Below are 18017 nucleotides of genomic sequence, written 5' to 3' on the forward strand. Positions count from 1 at the left end.
TTACCTGTGAATATGGTTCCGAACACTGTAGTGTGAGGACAGCACAGGTTTCTGAGAGCGGTATTATAACCAGCAAGGATTGACCTCTGTTTTAGTCCTCCTTTGCGTTGGTTGGATTTGGTTTTCACATGAGGACTTGTTTGCCTAATATAGTGGTTGAGTTTATTTTAAATGTGCCTGCTTAACATTTAAGATCTTGCATGGCATCCTTTCTCCTTTAATTCCCCTGTCTTGGAATTCTATAAGATCTGACATTACCAGATCTACTTAAATACCTACATTGGCAAATTAGGAAGTCTCTACTTTTCAAAATTACTGAGCTGTGGAATGATTTTCCTATTCATCTGTGCATTCTGGGTTCTTTCCAACCATTTTGAAAACATCTGAAAAGATGGCTGTTTTCAAAGTTGTAAATTCCGCCCCTCTCCATATTATTCCAAATCCATATTGTATCCGTTCTCCTTTTGAATTTTCTTGTAAACCATGCCGAGCTCTACTGTTATAGAGAAGATGCGATATATAAGCCTAAGGTTTAGTTTAGTTTACATGCTTTCTTACACACGATCTCTTTGATGTGGCGGGATGTGATTTTGGGGGTTTTGAGCTATGGCCATCATTATGGGAGTATAACAGGGTTGGGTCCTCTTGGATTATTTTCAATTGCCTGTCTTCTGATTTCTGGTTAATATGCCTCTGTGGAGACTGAAGGACATTTCAGCGCTGTAACATATTTTTGTTGAAACCCTCATTTTAAAAAAGTTAACAAAAATAAAAAGACAAGCAAGAAGGCTTTGCTGAGGGCTGCTTTGTTACAGAGCAGGTGCTTTCTCATTGTACTGTGCAGTATCCCTATGTGTGTTTGTGCACATTTGGTTGGATGGAGGCCCAAAAGTTCCACTATGGAATTCCAGAGCCTGACACGTTTGTGCCCACTTTGGGCCAGAGCAGAGGGAAAGGAAGAGAGGCATCTATGACTGACATAGTATCAGCCATCAATGAAAATCTCTGAAACTTCCATAGGACCTCCTCGCCCCCAGCCAGGCTACCACAGGCTTAGCAGTATGAAGGACATAGATTTGAACCCTGCAGCTGCCTTTCCTCCCCTAACTGCAAGCTTATTTGTAACTTTGGGGTTTCTATTTGCTTTTTTACATGTATTTTATTTTCATGTTCTCCCTTTCTTTCCCCTTTCTTTTGAATCTTCATCCCTTCCCTGTTCCCCTTTGAGTTCATTCTCTCCCTCAAAAATAGGATCATGGTGGCAGCTGCAACTATTAAACATTGCACTTTTAGGCCTCTCCTGCAGTTTGCTTTTCCTGGGCTAGTCCCCATCAGTTTCCCTCCAGCAAGGTACCAAGCACTAAATTTTATGCATCCCAGTGACCAGGCACTCGTTTATTCCGGCAGTGAAACTTGCCTGCAGTTGTCAAGGATCAGTTATTTTTCTTATCTGACTCATAAACGTTTCTGCAAGTTAAGGATTTACTATGATTTTTCTAACCTTGTATACACCTGCATGTAATTTTAATAATATCTGTGTAGATGTGACTGTGGTTCCACTGGAAGGCATACATGTGTCTTTCTAAATATATTAGAAAGATAGAAGAAGGCAGATAAAGACCAAACGGCTTCTCCATTACCAGCTACTAGACTCTACAGTTCAGATAGCATCCTCATCAACACCATCTCTGCTGGAAGGCTGTTCCCACACATCAACCACCCTTTCCATAAAGAAGTGTTTCCTTAGATTACTTCCGAGTCTGTCTCCTTTGACTTTCATTTTATGCCACAAGTCTGTATGTACCCAAACGTTTTTATGATGCTCACTGACCATTTTACTGGCCATGTTCTGGACTGATTCCATCTTGTTTATATGTTTCTGAAGGTGCACGTTCAGGAATTATTCGCAGTGCTCAATTCTAAATGAGGTCTCAAAAGAGACTTATACACAGGCACTCACCTTTTATCCCAGGACAAGCAGGCATGATATTCTCACATGTGGGTGACGTCATCTACGGAGCCCCAGCGCGGACAGCTTTTCAAGCAAACTTGCTAGAAGTTTCAAGTTTGCACACTGCACCACGCATGTGTCTGCTTCCTCGCCCACTAGAGGGCGCGTTCCACCTCGTGGTCCTCAGTTCATTTTTTTCCGCGGAGCCAGTAAGCCCTGTGGATTGTGAGCTCCTCATCTTTTTTGTGTCGCTGCTTCCTGACACCGCGTCTGATTTTTTCGGTCGCTGTGCTTTTTGATTTCTGTTCTTTTCTGTTCTTTTCCTTTTTAAAACAAAAAATTTTTGTCTTCTCGTTGGGCTCCGGGGGCTCCCGGCAGCCGTGGCCGCGGGACGTCGATCGTTCCCGGCCAGTTTCGTCGTTGATGTCCCGTCCTGTAACGGGCTTCAAAAAGTGCAGCCGGTGCGAGAGGCTGCTCTCTATTACAGACCCCCACCGGTGGTGCATCGTTTGTCTGGGCCCGGAACACCCTACACCTCGTGCGATCGTTGTTCCACGTTTCAACCCAGGGCTCTCCGTCGCAGGAGGGCCAGAATGGCGGAGTTGTTTAAGGCAGACCCCGTGGTAAAGGCCTCGACGTCGGCCTCGGCTTCGGCCCCGGCCTCGACCTCGGCCTCGGCGTCCTCGGGGCCCTCGGCCTCTCCTCGCCCTTCGACTTCCAAGTCGACCTCGGGAACGAAGGCTACCTCGGGTAAGTCCTCCTTTCCATCCCCTACAGGGTCTGCAAAGAAGCCGTCCTCTGCTTCAACCAAGGCGGGTGGGTCGTCCTCGGCCCCGCCTCGGGCCCCGCCCGTGCAAGCCCCGAGGGAACACTCGAGACCGAGGTCGCCCTCCAGGGAGCATGCCCCGGATTCGGACCTCCCGACCTTCGTCGGGATCCCGGCTTTCCAGGAGCTCCTCAGAGCGCTCATATCAACTGAGCTGTCGGGGGCCCTGGAACAGCTGCAACGGGCTTCGACCCCGGCGGCTGTTGCCTCGGCGACCTCGGCCTCGGGTGACGGGGCTCCCTCGACCTCGGAGACCGGGGCTCCTCCGACCTCGGTCTCGGCTGTCGAGGCTCCGCCCGCCTCGGCCTCGGCCTCGGCCTCGGTTTCGGTCTTACCATCGACCGCGGGGGATCAGCCGGAGCGTAGCGTGCGGCCCCGGGACAAGGTGCGTCGGGTCCGCCGCATTTCCTCCTCATCGTCCTCGAGGTCCTCCCGGGGGTCTTCGCCCTCGCCTCGGACTCGGTCGAGGCGCCGGCCGAGGAAGCCGAAGCGCTCACGGGGTTCGCCTCGAGGGCGCGGTCGGTCTTCCCCGATCGGGGGCGAGGCGTTGCGGGTGTCGGAGTTGCGCATTGACAATCCGAAGCTTCTCCGCTCCCCGGCGCGTCGGGTGTCCCGGTCTTCCTCGCCGAGGAAACGGGAGGGGGCCCTCGTCCCCCGGACCCCGGGGTCTTCGCCCCGGGCCTCGTCGAGGCGGACTCGTTCTCCTACCCCCTCGAGGCCTGTGGAGAGGACATCGTGGGGCTCGGGGTCGGGGAGAGATCCCTTGTATTATTCGCACGAGGCCTCTCCGGTTTCCTCGGCGAAAAAGTCGAGATCTCCTTCCCCACCTGCTAAACCGTCCTCATTCTCGGTTTTTGTGCAGGACATGGCCAAGGCCCTCGGGCTGGACCTTTCGGTCGGATCCCAGTATTCTAAGGAGTTCCTTGAGGAGCAGGACCTTCCAACTCCACCTCGGGAGGCTCCTCGGCTCCCATACAATAAGGTCCTCCTGCAGACTTGGTTAAAAAATTTGTCAAACCCTCTTACGGTCACATCAGTCCCGTCCAAGATGGAGGGCAAATACAGGACGCTGCCGGCTAAGGGGTTCGACAAGGCGCAGCTCTCCCACCAGTCTTTGCTGGTGGAATCTGCCCTTAAAAAGTCTCAGCCTTCCCGGGTTTCTGCGGCGGTTCCACCTGGTAGGGAGGGCCGAACCCTGGACAAGTTTGGCCGTCGCCTTTATTCCAATTCCCTGATGGCCACCAGGGTGCTAAATTATGCATTCACCTTTTCCTCCTATCTCCGAGGTATGGTGAAGGACCTCCCTCAGTTTCGTGACTCCATACCGGACTCCCAGAAGGCAGGTTTTGATACATTCATGTCCAACCTGTCTCAACTGCGGTTGTACCTGTTTCACGCCTTGTACGACGCTTTTGAGCTGGTTTCGAGGGTGTCGGCCCTCGCGGTGGCCATGCGCCGTCTGGCCTGGCTTCGCACCCTCGACATGGACCCAAACCTGCAGGATCGCCTGGCAGATTTGCCTTGTGTGGGGTCCGAACTTTTTGACGAGTCATTAGAGGCGGCGACCAAGAGGTTGTCTGAGCAGGAGCGCTCGTTGGCCTCCTTGGTCCGGCCCAAGCCTAGACCCCCGCCGCAGAAACCCTTCCGCCCTCCCCCGAGGCGGTACCCCCAAAAATCTACTCCCGCCTTTTCTAGACCGCCACCTAGACGCCAGGCTCAGAGGGGCAGAGGGGGACAAACGCAAGCTCCGGCGCAGGGCCCTTCCAAGCCCGCGCCTTCTTTTTGACGGGCTGAGCGGATGGGGCGGGTTCCCCTCCGCGACAGCTCAGAAATCCCTGCCTATAGGGGGGCGTCTTCGGTCCTTTTACCCAGCCTGGACCGAAATTACATCAGACGCCTGGGTGCTCCGGACCGTCTCCGAGGGCTACTCTCTCAATTTCTTGTCTGTGCCACAGGATATGCCCCCGGGACCTTCCACTTTCAATCGGAGCCAGCTTCCCATCTTGCTGGCCGAGGCCCGGGCCCTGTTGAAGCTTCGGGCGGTCGAACCAGTTCCCGCGGATCAGCGGGGGACCGGGTTTTACTCCCGCTACTTTCTGGTCCCGAAAAAAACCGGGGACCTGCGCCCTATACTGGACCTCAGGAAGCTCAACAAATTCCTGGTCCGGGAGAAGTTTCGAATGCTGTCTCTCCCGGTTCTATACCCTCTTTTGGAGGAAGGGGACTGGATGTGCTCCCTCGATCTGAAGGAGGCATATACTCATGTTCCCGTGCATCCTGCCTTCCGGAGGTTCTTGAGGTTCCAGGTGGGGGACTTGCACCTTCAGTACAGGGTCCTGCCTTTTGGCCTAGCTTCGTCCCCTCGAGTCTTTACGAAGTGCATGGTCGTGGTCGCGGCGGCCCTGAGAAATCGGGGCCTTCAGGTTTTCCCCTACCTGGACGATTGGCTGATCAAAAGCACGACCAGGGAGGGGGTTATCTCAGCGACCCGACAGTCTATCGCCTTCCTTCAACGACTGGGGTTCGAGGTGAATTTCCCCAAGTCGCAGTTGCAGCCGGCCCAGTCCCTTCAATTTATAGGCGCAGTGCTGGACACTGTGAGCCGACGTGCGTACCTCCCGCAGCCTCGCTTGGCGGCCTTGGTTCGGCTGGGGCGGTGGGTTTCGCAGCTGCAGGTGGTATCGGCCCAGCGCATGATGATGCTTCTGGGCCACATGGCATCGACGGTCCACGTCACCCCGTTTGCCAGACTGCACCTGAGAATCTCTCAGTGGACCCTGGCCTCCCAGTGGCGTCAGGATTGCGATCCGGTGTCCCGCCTCATTACGGTCACTCCTTCTTTGAAACGGTCGCTCCGTTGGTGGACCGATTGTTCCAATTTTTCCGGGGGGTTGCTCTTTCTGGCCCCTCCCTTTCGCAGGGTCCTGACCACGGACTCTTCGGAGTATGCGTGGGGGGCCCATCTGGACGGACTGCGGACCCAGGGTCTGTGGTCGTCGGAGGACCGTCGATGTCACATCAATGTGCTGGAATTGCGAGCCATTTACATGGCGGTTCGTGCATTCGACCACCTTCTTCGCGATCAGGTAGTCCTAGTTCGCACGGACAACCAGGTAGCGATGTACTATGTCAACAAGCAAGGTGGGACGGGCTCTTGGCCCCTCTGCAGGGAGGCGCTTCGCCTTTGGGAGTGGGCGATCTCCCGAAACATCTTCCTGCAGGCGGTCTATATTCAGGGAGACCAAAACTGCTTGGCAGACAAGCTCAGTCGGCTTCTTCAGCCGCACGAGTGGTCTCTCCACTCCAGAGTCCTGCGCGAGGTCTTCGACCGTTGGGGGACTCCGCAGGTGGACCTGTTTGCCTCCTCGGAGACTCACAAACTGCCCCTATATTGTTCGAGGATGTATTCCCCGGACCGTCTGGAGGCGGATGCCTTCCTTCTGGACTGGGAGGGGAGGTTCCTGTATGCGTTTCCTCCTTTTCCCTTGATCATGAGAACGTTGGTACGTCTCAAGTCATCCACCGCCACGATGATTCTCATTGCGCCTCGGTGGCCTCGTCAGCATTGGTTCTCCCTGCTTCTTCAACTAAGTGTCAGGGAACCTCTGCTTCTGCCTGTGTTTCCCTCTCTGCTATCTCAGAGTCGGGGTTCGCTGTTGCATCCCAATCTGCAGTCCTTGCACCTGACTGCTTGGTTCCTTTCCCCTTCACTTCAATACACGTCTCTCAGTCAGTGAGGGAGGTTTTGGAAGCCTCACGCAAGGTCTCGACCAGGCTTTGTTATTCACAGAAGTGGACCAGATTTTCATCTTGGTGTTCCTCGCGACATCTGACTCCTGAGTCTGTCCCGGTGGCTTCGGTTTTAGACTACTTGTTACATTTGTCTAAATCAGGCCTGAAGACGACATCTGTTCGGGTACATCTCAGTGCCATTTCAGCTTTTCACCGGCACTTAGATGGTCGTGCTCTTTCGCTTCACCCTATGGTGCAACGGTTCATGAAGGGGCTAATCAATGTTTGTCCCCCTCTGAAGCCTCCTCCTGTTGTTTGGGATTTGAATGTTGTCCTGGCTCAACTGATGAAACCTCCCTTTGAGCCTATGGACGTATCCCTTCTCAAATTTCTTACTTGGAAGGTGGTTTTCCTGATTGCTCTCACATCGGCTCGAAGGGTTAGTGAGTTGCAAGCTTTGGTTGCGGATCCTCCTTTCACGGTGTTCCACCATGACAAGGTGGTCTTGCGCACGCATCCGAAATTTTTGCCAAAGATTGTATCGGATTTCCACTTGAATCAGGCCGTTGTCCTTCCTGTGTTTTTTCCTAAGCCCCACTCCCATCCTGGCGAGACGGCGCTCCATTCTCTTGACTGTAAGAGGGCGTTGGCATTTTATCTCCAACGTACCAAGTCTCATCGGAAGGTTCCTCAATTATTTTTGTCCTTCGATCCTAATCGTCTAGGACATCCGGTTTCCAAACGCACCTTGTCCAACTGGTTGGCTGCTTGCATTTCTTTTTGCTACGCTCAGGCTGGTCTCCCGCTCTCGGGGCGTGTCACGGGGCATAAGGTCCGAGCGATGGCAGCTTCGGTTGCTTTCCTCCGATCTACTCCCATGGAGGACATTTGTAAAGCTGCCACTTGGTCTTCGGTTCATACGTTCACCTCCCACTATTGCCTGGACACTTTGTCCAGAAGCGATGGCCGGTTTGGCCAGTCGGTGTTACGTAATCTGTTTTCATAAATTGCCATCCTCCCACCTGCCCTTTTTTTTTGGTTGGCTTGGAGGTCACCCACATGTGAGAATATCATGCCTGCTTGTCCTGGGATAAAGCACAGTTACTTACCGTAACAGGTGTTATCCAGGGACAGCAGGCATATATTCTCACAACCCACCCGCCTCCCCGGGGATGGCTTCTTTGCTAGTGATGGAACTGAGGACCACGAGGTGGAACGCGCCCTCTAGTGGGCGAGGAAGCAGACACATGCGTGGTGCAGTGTGCAAACTTGAAACTTCTAGCAAGTTTGCTTGAAAAGCTGTCCGCGCTGGGGCTCCGTAGATGACGTCACCCACATGTGAGAATATATGCCTGCTGTCCCTGGATAACACCTGTTACGGTAAGTAACTGTGCTTTTCCTGTTGGCTATTCCTCTTCCGGTTCATCCAAACATCCTTCTGGCTTTTGCTATTTTCTTTTTATTAATTAGAAAATATATATTTTTACAAGCATCCTTTTGTTTTAAGCAAAATGGATTAAGTATAATATATCATGCATCCATATTCAAATAAAGATTAAAGCATTAGCCTCCTTAAGACCATGACCTATGGGATAATAATGGGAGGTCAAATCAAAGTGGAAAAATATAATATCGCAAAGACTTAACATCTAATACCCTCATCTAACAATCATAGTCCAGCAATTAAGCTGTTTCTTCATATCTAAGAAGGATCTTAGTTGGTCAGGAGCAAAAAATATATATTTCATCCCACCTAGCTTATACAAACACATTTACAAGGATACGATAATATTTATCAGTGTTCTAGAGATGGGAATAACTAGTGAGATAATTAAATTTGCTGATGACACAAAGTTGTTAAATCGCAAAAGGGTTGTGAAAAATTGTAAGAGGACCTTGGGAGCCTGGGCATCAAAATGGCAGAAGATATTTAATATGAGAAGTGTAAAGTGATGCATGTGGGAAAGAGAAACCTGAACTATAACTAGCGATGTTGGGTTCTAGGAAAAGGATCTAGGTGTCATTGTTGAGGAAACATTACAACCCTCGGGTCAATGTGCGACGTCGTCGTCATAAGAAAGCAAATAGAATGTTAGGAATTATCAGAAAGAAAGATGAAAATGTTATACTACTCTTGTTATCGCTCTCTGGTATGGCCGTACCTCGAATACTGTGTGCAATTCTGGTCACCATATCTCAAAACAAATATAGCAGAATTAGACAAGGTACCGAGAAGGGCAATGAAAATGATAAAAGGAATGGGACGACTTCCCAATGAGGAAAGGCTAAGTGGCTAGGGCTCTTCAGCTTGGAGAAGAGATGGCTCAGGGGTGATATGATAGAGGTCTATAAAATACTGAGTGGAGTGGAAAGGTTAGATGTGAATCGCTTGTTTACGCTTTCCAAAAATACTAGGACTAGGGGGCGTGCATTGAAGCTACTAAGTAGTAGATTTAAAAGAAACCGGAGAAAATATTTCTTTGCACAATGTGTAATTAAACTCTGGAATTTGTTGCCAGAGAATGTGGTAAAATCAGCTTAGTGGGGGTTTAAAAAAGGTTTGGATAAATTCCTAAAACGAAAGTCCATAGGCCACTATTGAGATGGCTTGGGGAAATCCACTGCTTATTCTTAGGATAAGTAGCATACAATCTGTTTTATTATGTGGGATCTAACTAGGTACTTGGGACCTGGGTTGGCCATTATTGGAAACAGGATACTGGTCTTGATGGACCTTCAGTCTGTCCCAGTATGGCAATACTTAGTTCTTAATAAGAATAATGTTCCAATGTCCTTAACGTTGGTTTTGTTGAGACAAGAGGCTTACGCCTTACACCTCTCTTGAGTTGACTTCGTGGTATCAGGAGAAATTGAAATTTTTTTGGCCATGAAAGAGCACATGAGGATTATGAAAATAGAGCCTCATTAAAGCATTCAAATCCTGCTAGAACACAAAGGATACCACTAATATTGATCTTACAATATTCTTTATGATTCTTCCAGGGAGGCTGATAAGTTATTTAGATCCAAAACAGTTTATTTATTCTGCCCATCTGGTCTATCACCTGGTTTATATTTTGAAGCATTTAGAATAAAGAAAATTCTGTTTAAAGGGAGAATAGCTTCTGGGGCATATTTTAAAGCATTGAATCAAATACTGTTTAAAAAGATCACCAAGCTGAGTACCAGGGGGGCCAAGGAAAATTCAGTAAATGGAGATTTAATCTCCTGTTAGAGGGGGTGCTGAAAAGTTATCCCAACCAAGAAGGGAATGACATGGAACCATGAAACTTACAAGTTGTTCCACATATTCACTCCTAAGTTGTCTGAAGTTTTTGTAACCCTTACATAAAGTACTCTGATGTCTGGTCACTGAAATACTATTCTGCTATTGCAATCGCCTCTGAACCACTTGAAAATTGTTGCCCCTGCAAACTCTTTTTAAGGTTTGGGAACAGAAAATAGTCAGATGGTGCAAGATCTGGTGAGTAGGATGGATGGTCTATGCACGGAAGCCCCAACTGCATCAAAACATCCATTGTTTTGCTAGCCTTATGAGCATGTGCATTATCTTGCAAAAAGAGAACTCATTTCTGCAGCTTCCCTCTCTATTTTTCTTTCAATACCTCCCTTAATTGGCACAGCAAGTTGAGTAGTGTTCTTCATTAACCGTTTGGTCCCTTGGAAGATAAGCATTACAACACCTTCCTGATCCCAAAACGCTGGCCATGACCTTTCCTGTTGACTTTTGGGCCTTAAATTTCCTTGGCCTTGGAGAAACCTGAGTGTCGCCATTGCATGGATTGTTTTGTTTCAGGATTATAGTGGTGTAACCATGTTTTATCAATAGTAACTAGTCGTTCCAAAAAGTTAGCACCAGCTCACTGAAAATGCTGCAAAATCAACTTGGAAGTGCCCACTCAGCATCATCGTTTCTCATCAGCATTCAAACATTTGGGCACCGACTTGGCTGACAACTTCTGCATACCTAGCTGCTCGTTGATTATACACCCAACATGTTCCCTGGATAACTGTAGTGTCTTAGCAATGGTATTTTAGCTGGTATTTGTTGATCTGCCAAAATCAGGTCATGGACATGGTCAACAATTTCAGGAGTTGACATCGTCTGAGGCCTCCCAGACCTTGCTGCAACTTCAGACTCAAAATCTCCATACTAAATGCTTTCACACCACTTCTGGATTTTGATGGACATTTATCACTCAGGCCCAGATGCACAAAAGGTTTCCTTGTAAGTAAAACTGGTTTTAACCAATTTTGCAAGGAAACTCTTCTGCCGATGCTCTAAAGCAGGGGTAGGGAACGAAGGCCGCAATCCAGTCAGGTTTTCAGGATTTCCCCGAATATGCATGAGATCTATTTGCATGCACTGACTCTATTGTATGCAAAGATATCTCATACATATTCACTGGGGAAATTCTGAAAACCTGACTGGATTGCAGCCTTTGTTCCCCACCCCTGCTCTAAAGTGTTCTTCATGGCTGCTACCAAATGTCAGTAGCAGCCACCAAGAATCTTATATTAATACAGTGAGCTCATTGGTATTCTAATGAGCACTATGTGTAATGCACACCTGGGAAATGTGGTGTTTACCATGCAAATTTTATTTATATTGAAATCTGTTTTTATTAACAAGAAAAAATCACAACAAGGGCAATATGACATACACAAAAAAACACTGTAGTACAAGTAGAGATGTCCGCCAAAGAGGACTGGACTCTTATGTCCTCCAAGGCCACAAGAAGAACCCCCCTCCAGTTCCCCCCTTCCAATCCACCACCCCACCACAACCCTTTCCCATGCAAATTTTAATGGGTTTAACAACAGTGTCTGAGTTGTCGTAGACTTACTTTTCTGTCAGTGCCCAAGTGCTGATTGGCTCAGGTACTGACAGGAAAGTAAGGGTATGACAGCAGACCCTTCTGTTTTTTGGCCCCAATGCCCCTTTAAAAAAAAAAAAAATCCCACCCTTTCTCTCTCCCACCAATCACCCTCCATCCATGGCCCTCACCCCAAAATGCCCCTCTCCTCGAACCCCCCCCCCCCAGCCACCCAAAGAAACCCCTGGTGGGCTGGGGGTAGATGATCCAGCTCGAGGGCCCTCCTTCCCGGGGCCCTCCCTGTACCTTTTAGTAGAAAAAAATGGCAGGATGCCCACTCCCTCCTGCTAGCAGACACACCTCTTCAAAATGGTAGGCCATCCCCTTCCCGGTGGAGGGGCCTTAGGTTCTTCTCATTGTGTCCTAGGATGTACTAGGCTGGGGCCTGATTTGCTCCCCTGGGAGAGGCCTTAGATATCTGAGCCAATCAGGGTCTTAGGCTCTTCTTGGTGCATCCCAGGATGCACTGGGAAGAGGAAGGCCTGCTATTTTGAAGAGGCGAGCTTGTCAGCAGGAAGGAGTGAGCATCCCTCCTGCTGAGTCTTCTTAAAAATAATAATAACAGCTTATATACCGCAATACCGTGAAATTCTATGCGGTTTACAAAGATTAAGCAAAGGTACAAATTGATTGACTTTAAGAGGGAAGGAAGAAAGAGGATTAATAGGACAGGAAATCCATTTTTGAGGAGAGGTACGGAAAAGAGGTTTGGGGGGGCCATGCTGCCAGGTAGGGGGCAGCGATCCCCAAGGCAGGAGGGAGTGGGCATTCTTCCTGCCCATTCAGTTTTAAGGAGGGAGAGTTGTAGTGTTTGGGGGGGTCTAGCCAGAAGGTTCAGGGTGGGTGGGAGGGAGGAATCAGGGGCTCTACCTGCCGGCTAAGCTGATCACAGCAGGGAAATTCCTGATCAGCTCAGCCCACAGGACTCTCCTGTAGTCACTGGTTTTGGGGAGTCCTGCAGGCTCAGCTTCCCTGCGACGATCAGCTCAGGTAGTGCAGCAGCGGCGGGTATGTTTTTTGACAGGAGGGATGGGGTGGGGAGAGAATCTGTGCCTAGCAATTGTTCTGAGCAAGCGCCAGCCACAGTTCATCCGCCCCCCCCCCTTTTTACCGGCGATTCTCCGTACAAATAGCGTGCATATAATTTGTATGCAATTGAGCTGAGCATCGCTAATAAAAAAAATTTGCTCCCACCACAGTATTTTTTTACCTGTGGTGTCAGAGCTTTGTGCATCTGGGCCTCAATGTTTGCATCATACATTTATGGATCTCCTTTGGAGTTTTCATCTGCAGGAATAGGAACTTCATGATGGCTCAGAATTCCACTCTTGTAAATTCCACACTTTTCGTTGACATGGTTCAGTCAATGATCTGAAACAATGTCAAAATATAGCATTACGATTCTGAAAATTGGCACTTAAATAAAATAACATTCTTTATGGCAAATAAAAGCTCAAAATTTAGGAAGTTGAATGGACTGACAACTTTTTAGCACCCCCTCATATATTTTTCAGTTTGTTCTAGTTTCTTTTGAGAGAGATTTTGTTCTTCACCATTGAAGCGTTAAAAGCCCAAAGACCCTTAACATTCTCCTGAAGTTGACATTTGATTAGTATGGTTTGTTTGTTTATTAAACCTTAACCTTTTCCTATTGTGTGTCCAGGATGACGGGACATTCCAAAAATGTCGTTGCCATCGTATGTCCCATACTAATACAAAGAGCCAGGAACACAAAATATTTGAATTTACAGACTTATGGCTTATTTACATTATGTTTACAATAGCCGTAAATGATAACGGTGAATAATACAAAACTTTGCTAAAATAATTATGATTGGAACCAGCGTAACGTAAAATTTATTAGGTAGGAAAAGGTTAATATACTGCTTAATCAGGTCCAAGCAGTTTATAAATACAAATAATAACAAAGAAAAGAGCTCCATAAAAATATAAGACAGACTTATCCTACTTACTACAACACAATCATATAAGAAACAGACTGAAAGAAAACAATCAAACCAAAATACAATGTTTAAAATTTTGATATTCACAGGACTGAGCACCCTGACCCTGATTTAACTCCTTAAGACTTGGGACAGTTTTCCAACTTCAGCAGTTGTTTTACCTCCTCAGTCAGTTTGGTCACAGATGTCTCCAAGTTCTGAAGACTCTTCCAGATATGTTCTAATATTACTGTCGTAGGGTGAACCTGGGATTAAATTGCCCATTGTTCTTCTTCACAGTGTCTCAACTCACAATAGCCTCGCCATTATGGCCGTGGACCGTGACTTCCATTTCCCGGTCTTCCAATTCTGCTGCTGATGTTGACACTGGACATGGCGGTATACTGGAACCTGGAGAAGAAAGATATCTGGCCTCAAAGTTCCTATGCTTTCTCATCTAGGGTCAAAGCAGGACCCAGCTCTCTGAGTTTATCTGTGGGTCCCATAGCGTAGTGATCAGTCCTCTGCTGAAACTTGAGAGGATGCCCTGGCCAGTAAGGGGATGGATTAAACAATCCCTTTTCTCTTTGTGGGGGACATATTTGTTAGAGGAAAATTCTGCTGACTGCTGTATTTGATCCTACTGCTATCTTGCCACTCCCCGATTTTATCGGTTTTTTTCTACCTATTTAGCCACCTTTAAGATAATTGCATATGATCACATCAAAGTCTCGCTCGCCTTTTGTACACAGAATTGCTTCACCCCCTAAACTGTACTGCTCCCTTGGACTTTTGCAGCCCAGACACATGATCCTGCCTTTTTTTTAGACTCAAATCTTAGCTGCCAAATTCTAGACTTTTTCAAGTTTCAGTAGATCCCTCCTCTTGTTAGCTATGTCTACCAGGATGTGTGTCCTGCTGCAGATTTTGGTACCATCTGCAAACAGGCAAACCTTAACCAAGAACCTTTCCACAATATCGGTTGCAAAAACTTGAACAAGAGCAGTGTGTGCTCTTGGTGTGGGAAGTTCTCTCCATATGCATGTACCTATGAGTGACATCCCTCTGTGGGAGTAAATGTGAAATACAATAAATTCTACATGGTTTGCCTCGGGTAGGTAGAAGTCTTACTGAGTATTGCTGGTTCTTTTCGATTTTGCAGGGAGCTACCTGATGAGCTGCAGAGTCTCCGTGAATTTTCTACAGAAATGATCGTGGAAGCAGTGGTACGATGTCTGCGTGTCATTGATCCATCCTTGGTCAGTGGAATCAGTCACATGCTGCCTCCAGGCATGTCTGCACGCTTCCGAATTGGAATGAGCCTCGCTCAGGCGTGCCAGGTAAAGAAGTGTGAATCAGGGTAGGAAAAATGTAGTCGAGAAAGAAGAGGCCCTCGGACTCCTCAGTGGTAATGTGTGTCTGTTCCTCAGGCTACAGTAGACCAGAGAACCCTAATGGTTATATGCATGTATATGTCTCTCTCCCAGGACCAAGGTTAATGGGGGAAAGATCAGAGACTTGGTACTATTTTTACTTTTCTGTTTTGCAGGAACTAGGATTCCAAGGGGAAGTTGGATATCAGACATTTCTCTACAGTAGTGAGCCTGACATCCGACAGCTTCTCATGTTCCTGGCAGAAAAACTCCCACGAGACTCTTCAGAAGACACCGACCAACCCATAGGTAAGAAGGTGCAGGGTCAGAGCTAACTAGAACTGTATGTTTTTGGAGATTGGATGGATCTGAGTGAAGAAGTAATACAGTTGTCAATAAGGAGTCCTTAGTTTGGGGGTGGAGTCTAGTAAGATCTCTACAATTTATTTTCAGCTTGGCTAACTTGTCAGAGAAAATCTTTTCAGACACAGACTAACTTGATCAAAATTGTCCATGCACTTGTAACTAGTAGTCTAGATTATTTCAATTTGTTATTGCATTACATTCCGACTTATATTACGCAAAAGCCCATATGAGTTCATGACGGATAACATTACGGTATATATTTCTATTTCTGGGAACAAACCCAGTTAAACATAACGCAATGACAGATCCGGGTTAGTGGAGACTTTTTCTCCTGCTTTATTTCAGTACTCCTCTATTTGGGTTTCGTGTTGTTAAGATAGTCAAATAGAACATTAACAGTAGAAGATGATAAATTTCAAGATAAAATTTTTTTAAACAAGAATGTTTTTAAAAGTTATTTCATGGTTTGACAAAAATACAAGTCTTAAGAAACTTAGGCCTCCTTTTACAAAACTGCGATAGCAGTTTCTAGCGTGAGGAGCTGCGCTGAATTGCCCGCGCTGCTCACGACGCTCATTGAGTTCCTATGAGCGTCAGAAGCAGCGCGGGCCAGATGTTACAACCCAAAAATTCTTTGTTTATTTTTAAGAAATAGTCTCAATAGCCATGGTTTGTCAATAGAAAGAGCTAACGTTATGACCAATGTTGCTGAATCATTTGTGTTGAATGTTTCTGAGATTTTGGAGAAGTATCTGACTTCTCCAATCTCAGAAACATTCAACACAAATGATTCCGCAATCAATTATGCAGAGAATTGGATTTGTCTTCGCCATTGGGGAAGAAACTTGGTGTAGTATGGAAACCATTTTTGGATTAGCATGACTCCCTCTGCAAGAACTCACTTATTTAACCTATGAAGTGACTCATGTTTTAAACATCTCGTATTCTGATAGCAACTGTAGATATAAAGGAGTTGTGGGATGGGGGTGAGGGAAGGGAGTTTGAGACAACAAAGGAGGTTGAAAATATAAGAAATGTTTTCAAGTTGCAATGTTGCAGTTTTTATTCTCGATAAAAATATTTGCAGCTAAAAATAAAAAAGACGTGTAAACTTATCATTGACCAGGAATAGGGCTTTCAGTTTCATGGGTCCATCTTTGTAGTGTTCTCTATCTGATGAGGTTAACAATTGAAATAGCTATTTTTTCCAAAAAGCTCTGAAAACTTCGTTATTTCAAAATATTTTTGGTAATTGGAATTGGAGTTTCTTTTCTTCTGTGATTTGGATTTGTCAGTTATTATCTTAATTGTATAATGCTTCTGATTTACAAGTATTGGTTTACATTGCTTACTTTTGTGAACCACTTTAAAACTGATGTACAAAGCGGTAAATCAAAAAATTTATTTTTTTTTTAAATGTATTTTATTGAAAGCAATGCAGATAACCAGGCATAGAAATAATAGTAATTGAAAACAACTGCATTGTATAAGAAAATGAGCAAATACGATCACATTTTCATGTTTTCTCCCACCCCCCCTTCCCACCCATGAGATCCAAAAGAATGATCATGCTTGCTCTAAAAGAAAAGACAGGACAATATAAACTGGTCAGAGGCTGAGTAATCTGCTTTGGACAGTTGGTGTTAATGAGTTCCAAAATGGTTCCCAAGTGAACTGTAGCCGTCTTCCTCCAGGAGTGTCTAAATTGGGCGTTCTCCACCGTTCCATCTGCAAATGCTGTATAGGGAGTACCCTCCAATGTGCCAAAGTAAAGAGTATCTGGGGTTAACCAATGCAGCAATATAGTCTTGACACCTAAGAGAAGAGACACCTTAAGAAAGTCTCGTATACCCTTGAGCACCAGGGCAGTTGCTGGAAATTGGGGGAAAAATTAGCATGGGTGTTGGTGAACAGCGCACTTTCCATAGAACAGAAATATGTTGCAAGATCCTCTTCCAAAAATGCTGGACAGCCGTGCATAGGTAAAACATATGACCAAAAGTTGTATTAGAGTTACCACATTTCAGACACTTAAGAGTCTGAAGGGTCATGCACTGGGCTCAACTGAACGAGAAGTAATATTGCATAATCAGCTTATAGCAGATTTCCCATCTGATAGGTATAGGTGGGACATCATATAGATGTAACGCTTGAGGGCATCAACCGATATGGCCACACCTAAGTCCACAGACCATTGTGTACTGAGATGCATATAGTCATAGTCCGATGATAATTCCTGCAGACTTATGGTGAAATCTTAAGGGAATAAAATTCTGTGCAAGGGGAATAGTATTTTCTGCATTTGGGCAGAAGACCTCTTTCAGTTGCTCATGAGATTCAGAGGTCAAAGTCGAGGAGGGCAAGGAAAGTATATGGTGAAGCAGTTGTCAATAGGCATGTACTGTAAGTCCTGAGTAGGTAACAAAAACTCTGTTAGTAAATCTAAAAAGGGTCTAAGGGCTCCCTCATCAGTAAGAACATAGTAGAGATAACAAATGCCCCGGGCCCTCCAGTGTTGAAACGTTCGAGAAGTCCTACCCGGTTCAAAATTTGGATTGCCCCAAATTGATATCAAAAAATTATTAAATCAAATCAGAATCTCAGATTGAGTACAGTATGTAGTGAGCCCATCTAGAGTAGGGGTAAAGAGGAAGGGGTTATAGGGGCTACCCTGACTCCTTTTTATGTTGATTCTCCACTGAGTTGTTGGTTTTTTTCCTTACTTCCCAGGGAAGTCCAGAGCACTGCAGAGAGCAATTGCAGCAAAGATCAGAGAACAGCTTTTGCTGCCCTGGGTGCCTCCATCCTGTCGCACAGCACGATTGCAGCGCATGCAGGTGAGTAGGTCTGCTGCAGACTGGCAGGGCACATAGTCCAGGGTGGAATGTGTTATGGAATGTCTCCCTCAGCAGAACAAATATTCTCTTT

General features: G+C 46.6%; 1 protein-coding gene across 2 annotated transcripts in view; it reads left to right on the top strand.

The window, feature by feature from the left end:
- CCDC22 (coiled-coil domain containing 22) overlaps positions 1-18017 on the top strand; it is a 41319-nt gene that overhangs the window by 4535 nt on the left and 18767 nt on the right. For both annotated transcript variants that reach the window (XM_033921469.1, XM_033921479.1), the window contains exons 2-4: positions 14513-14690; positions 14900-15032; positions 17820-17926. In XM_033921469.1, coding sequence (XP_033777360.1) covers positions 14513-14690; positions 14900-15032; positions 17820-17926 — 418 coding nt within the window. The remainder of the gene's footprint in view (positions 1-14512; positions 14691-14899; positions 15033-17819; positions 17927-18017) is intronic.

Source organism: Geotrypetes seraphini, chromosome 1 (assembly GCF_902459505.1).
Source record: "Geotrypetes seraphini chromosome 1, aGeoSer1.1, whole genome shotgun sequence".
Taxonomy (NCBI): Eukaryota; Metazoa; Chordata; class Amphibia; order Gymnophiona; family Dermophiidae; genus Geotrypetes; species Geotrypetes seraphini.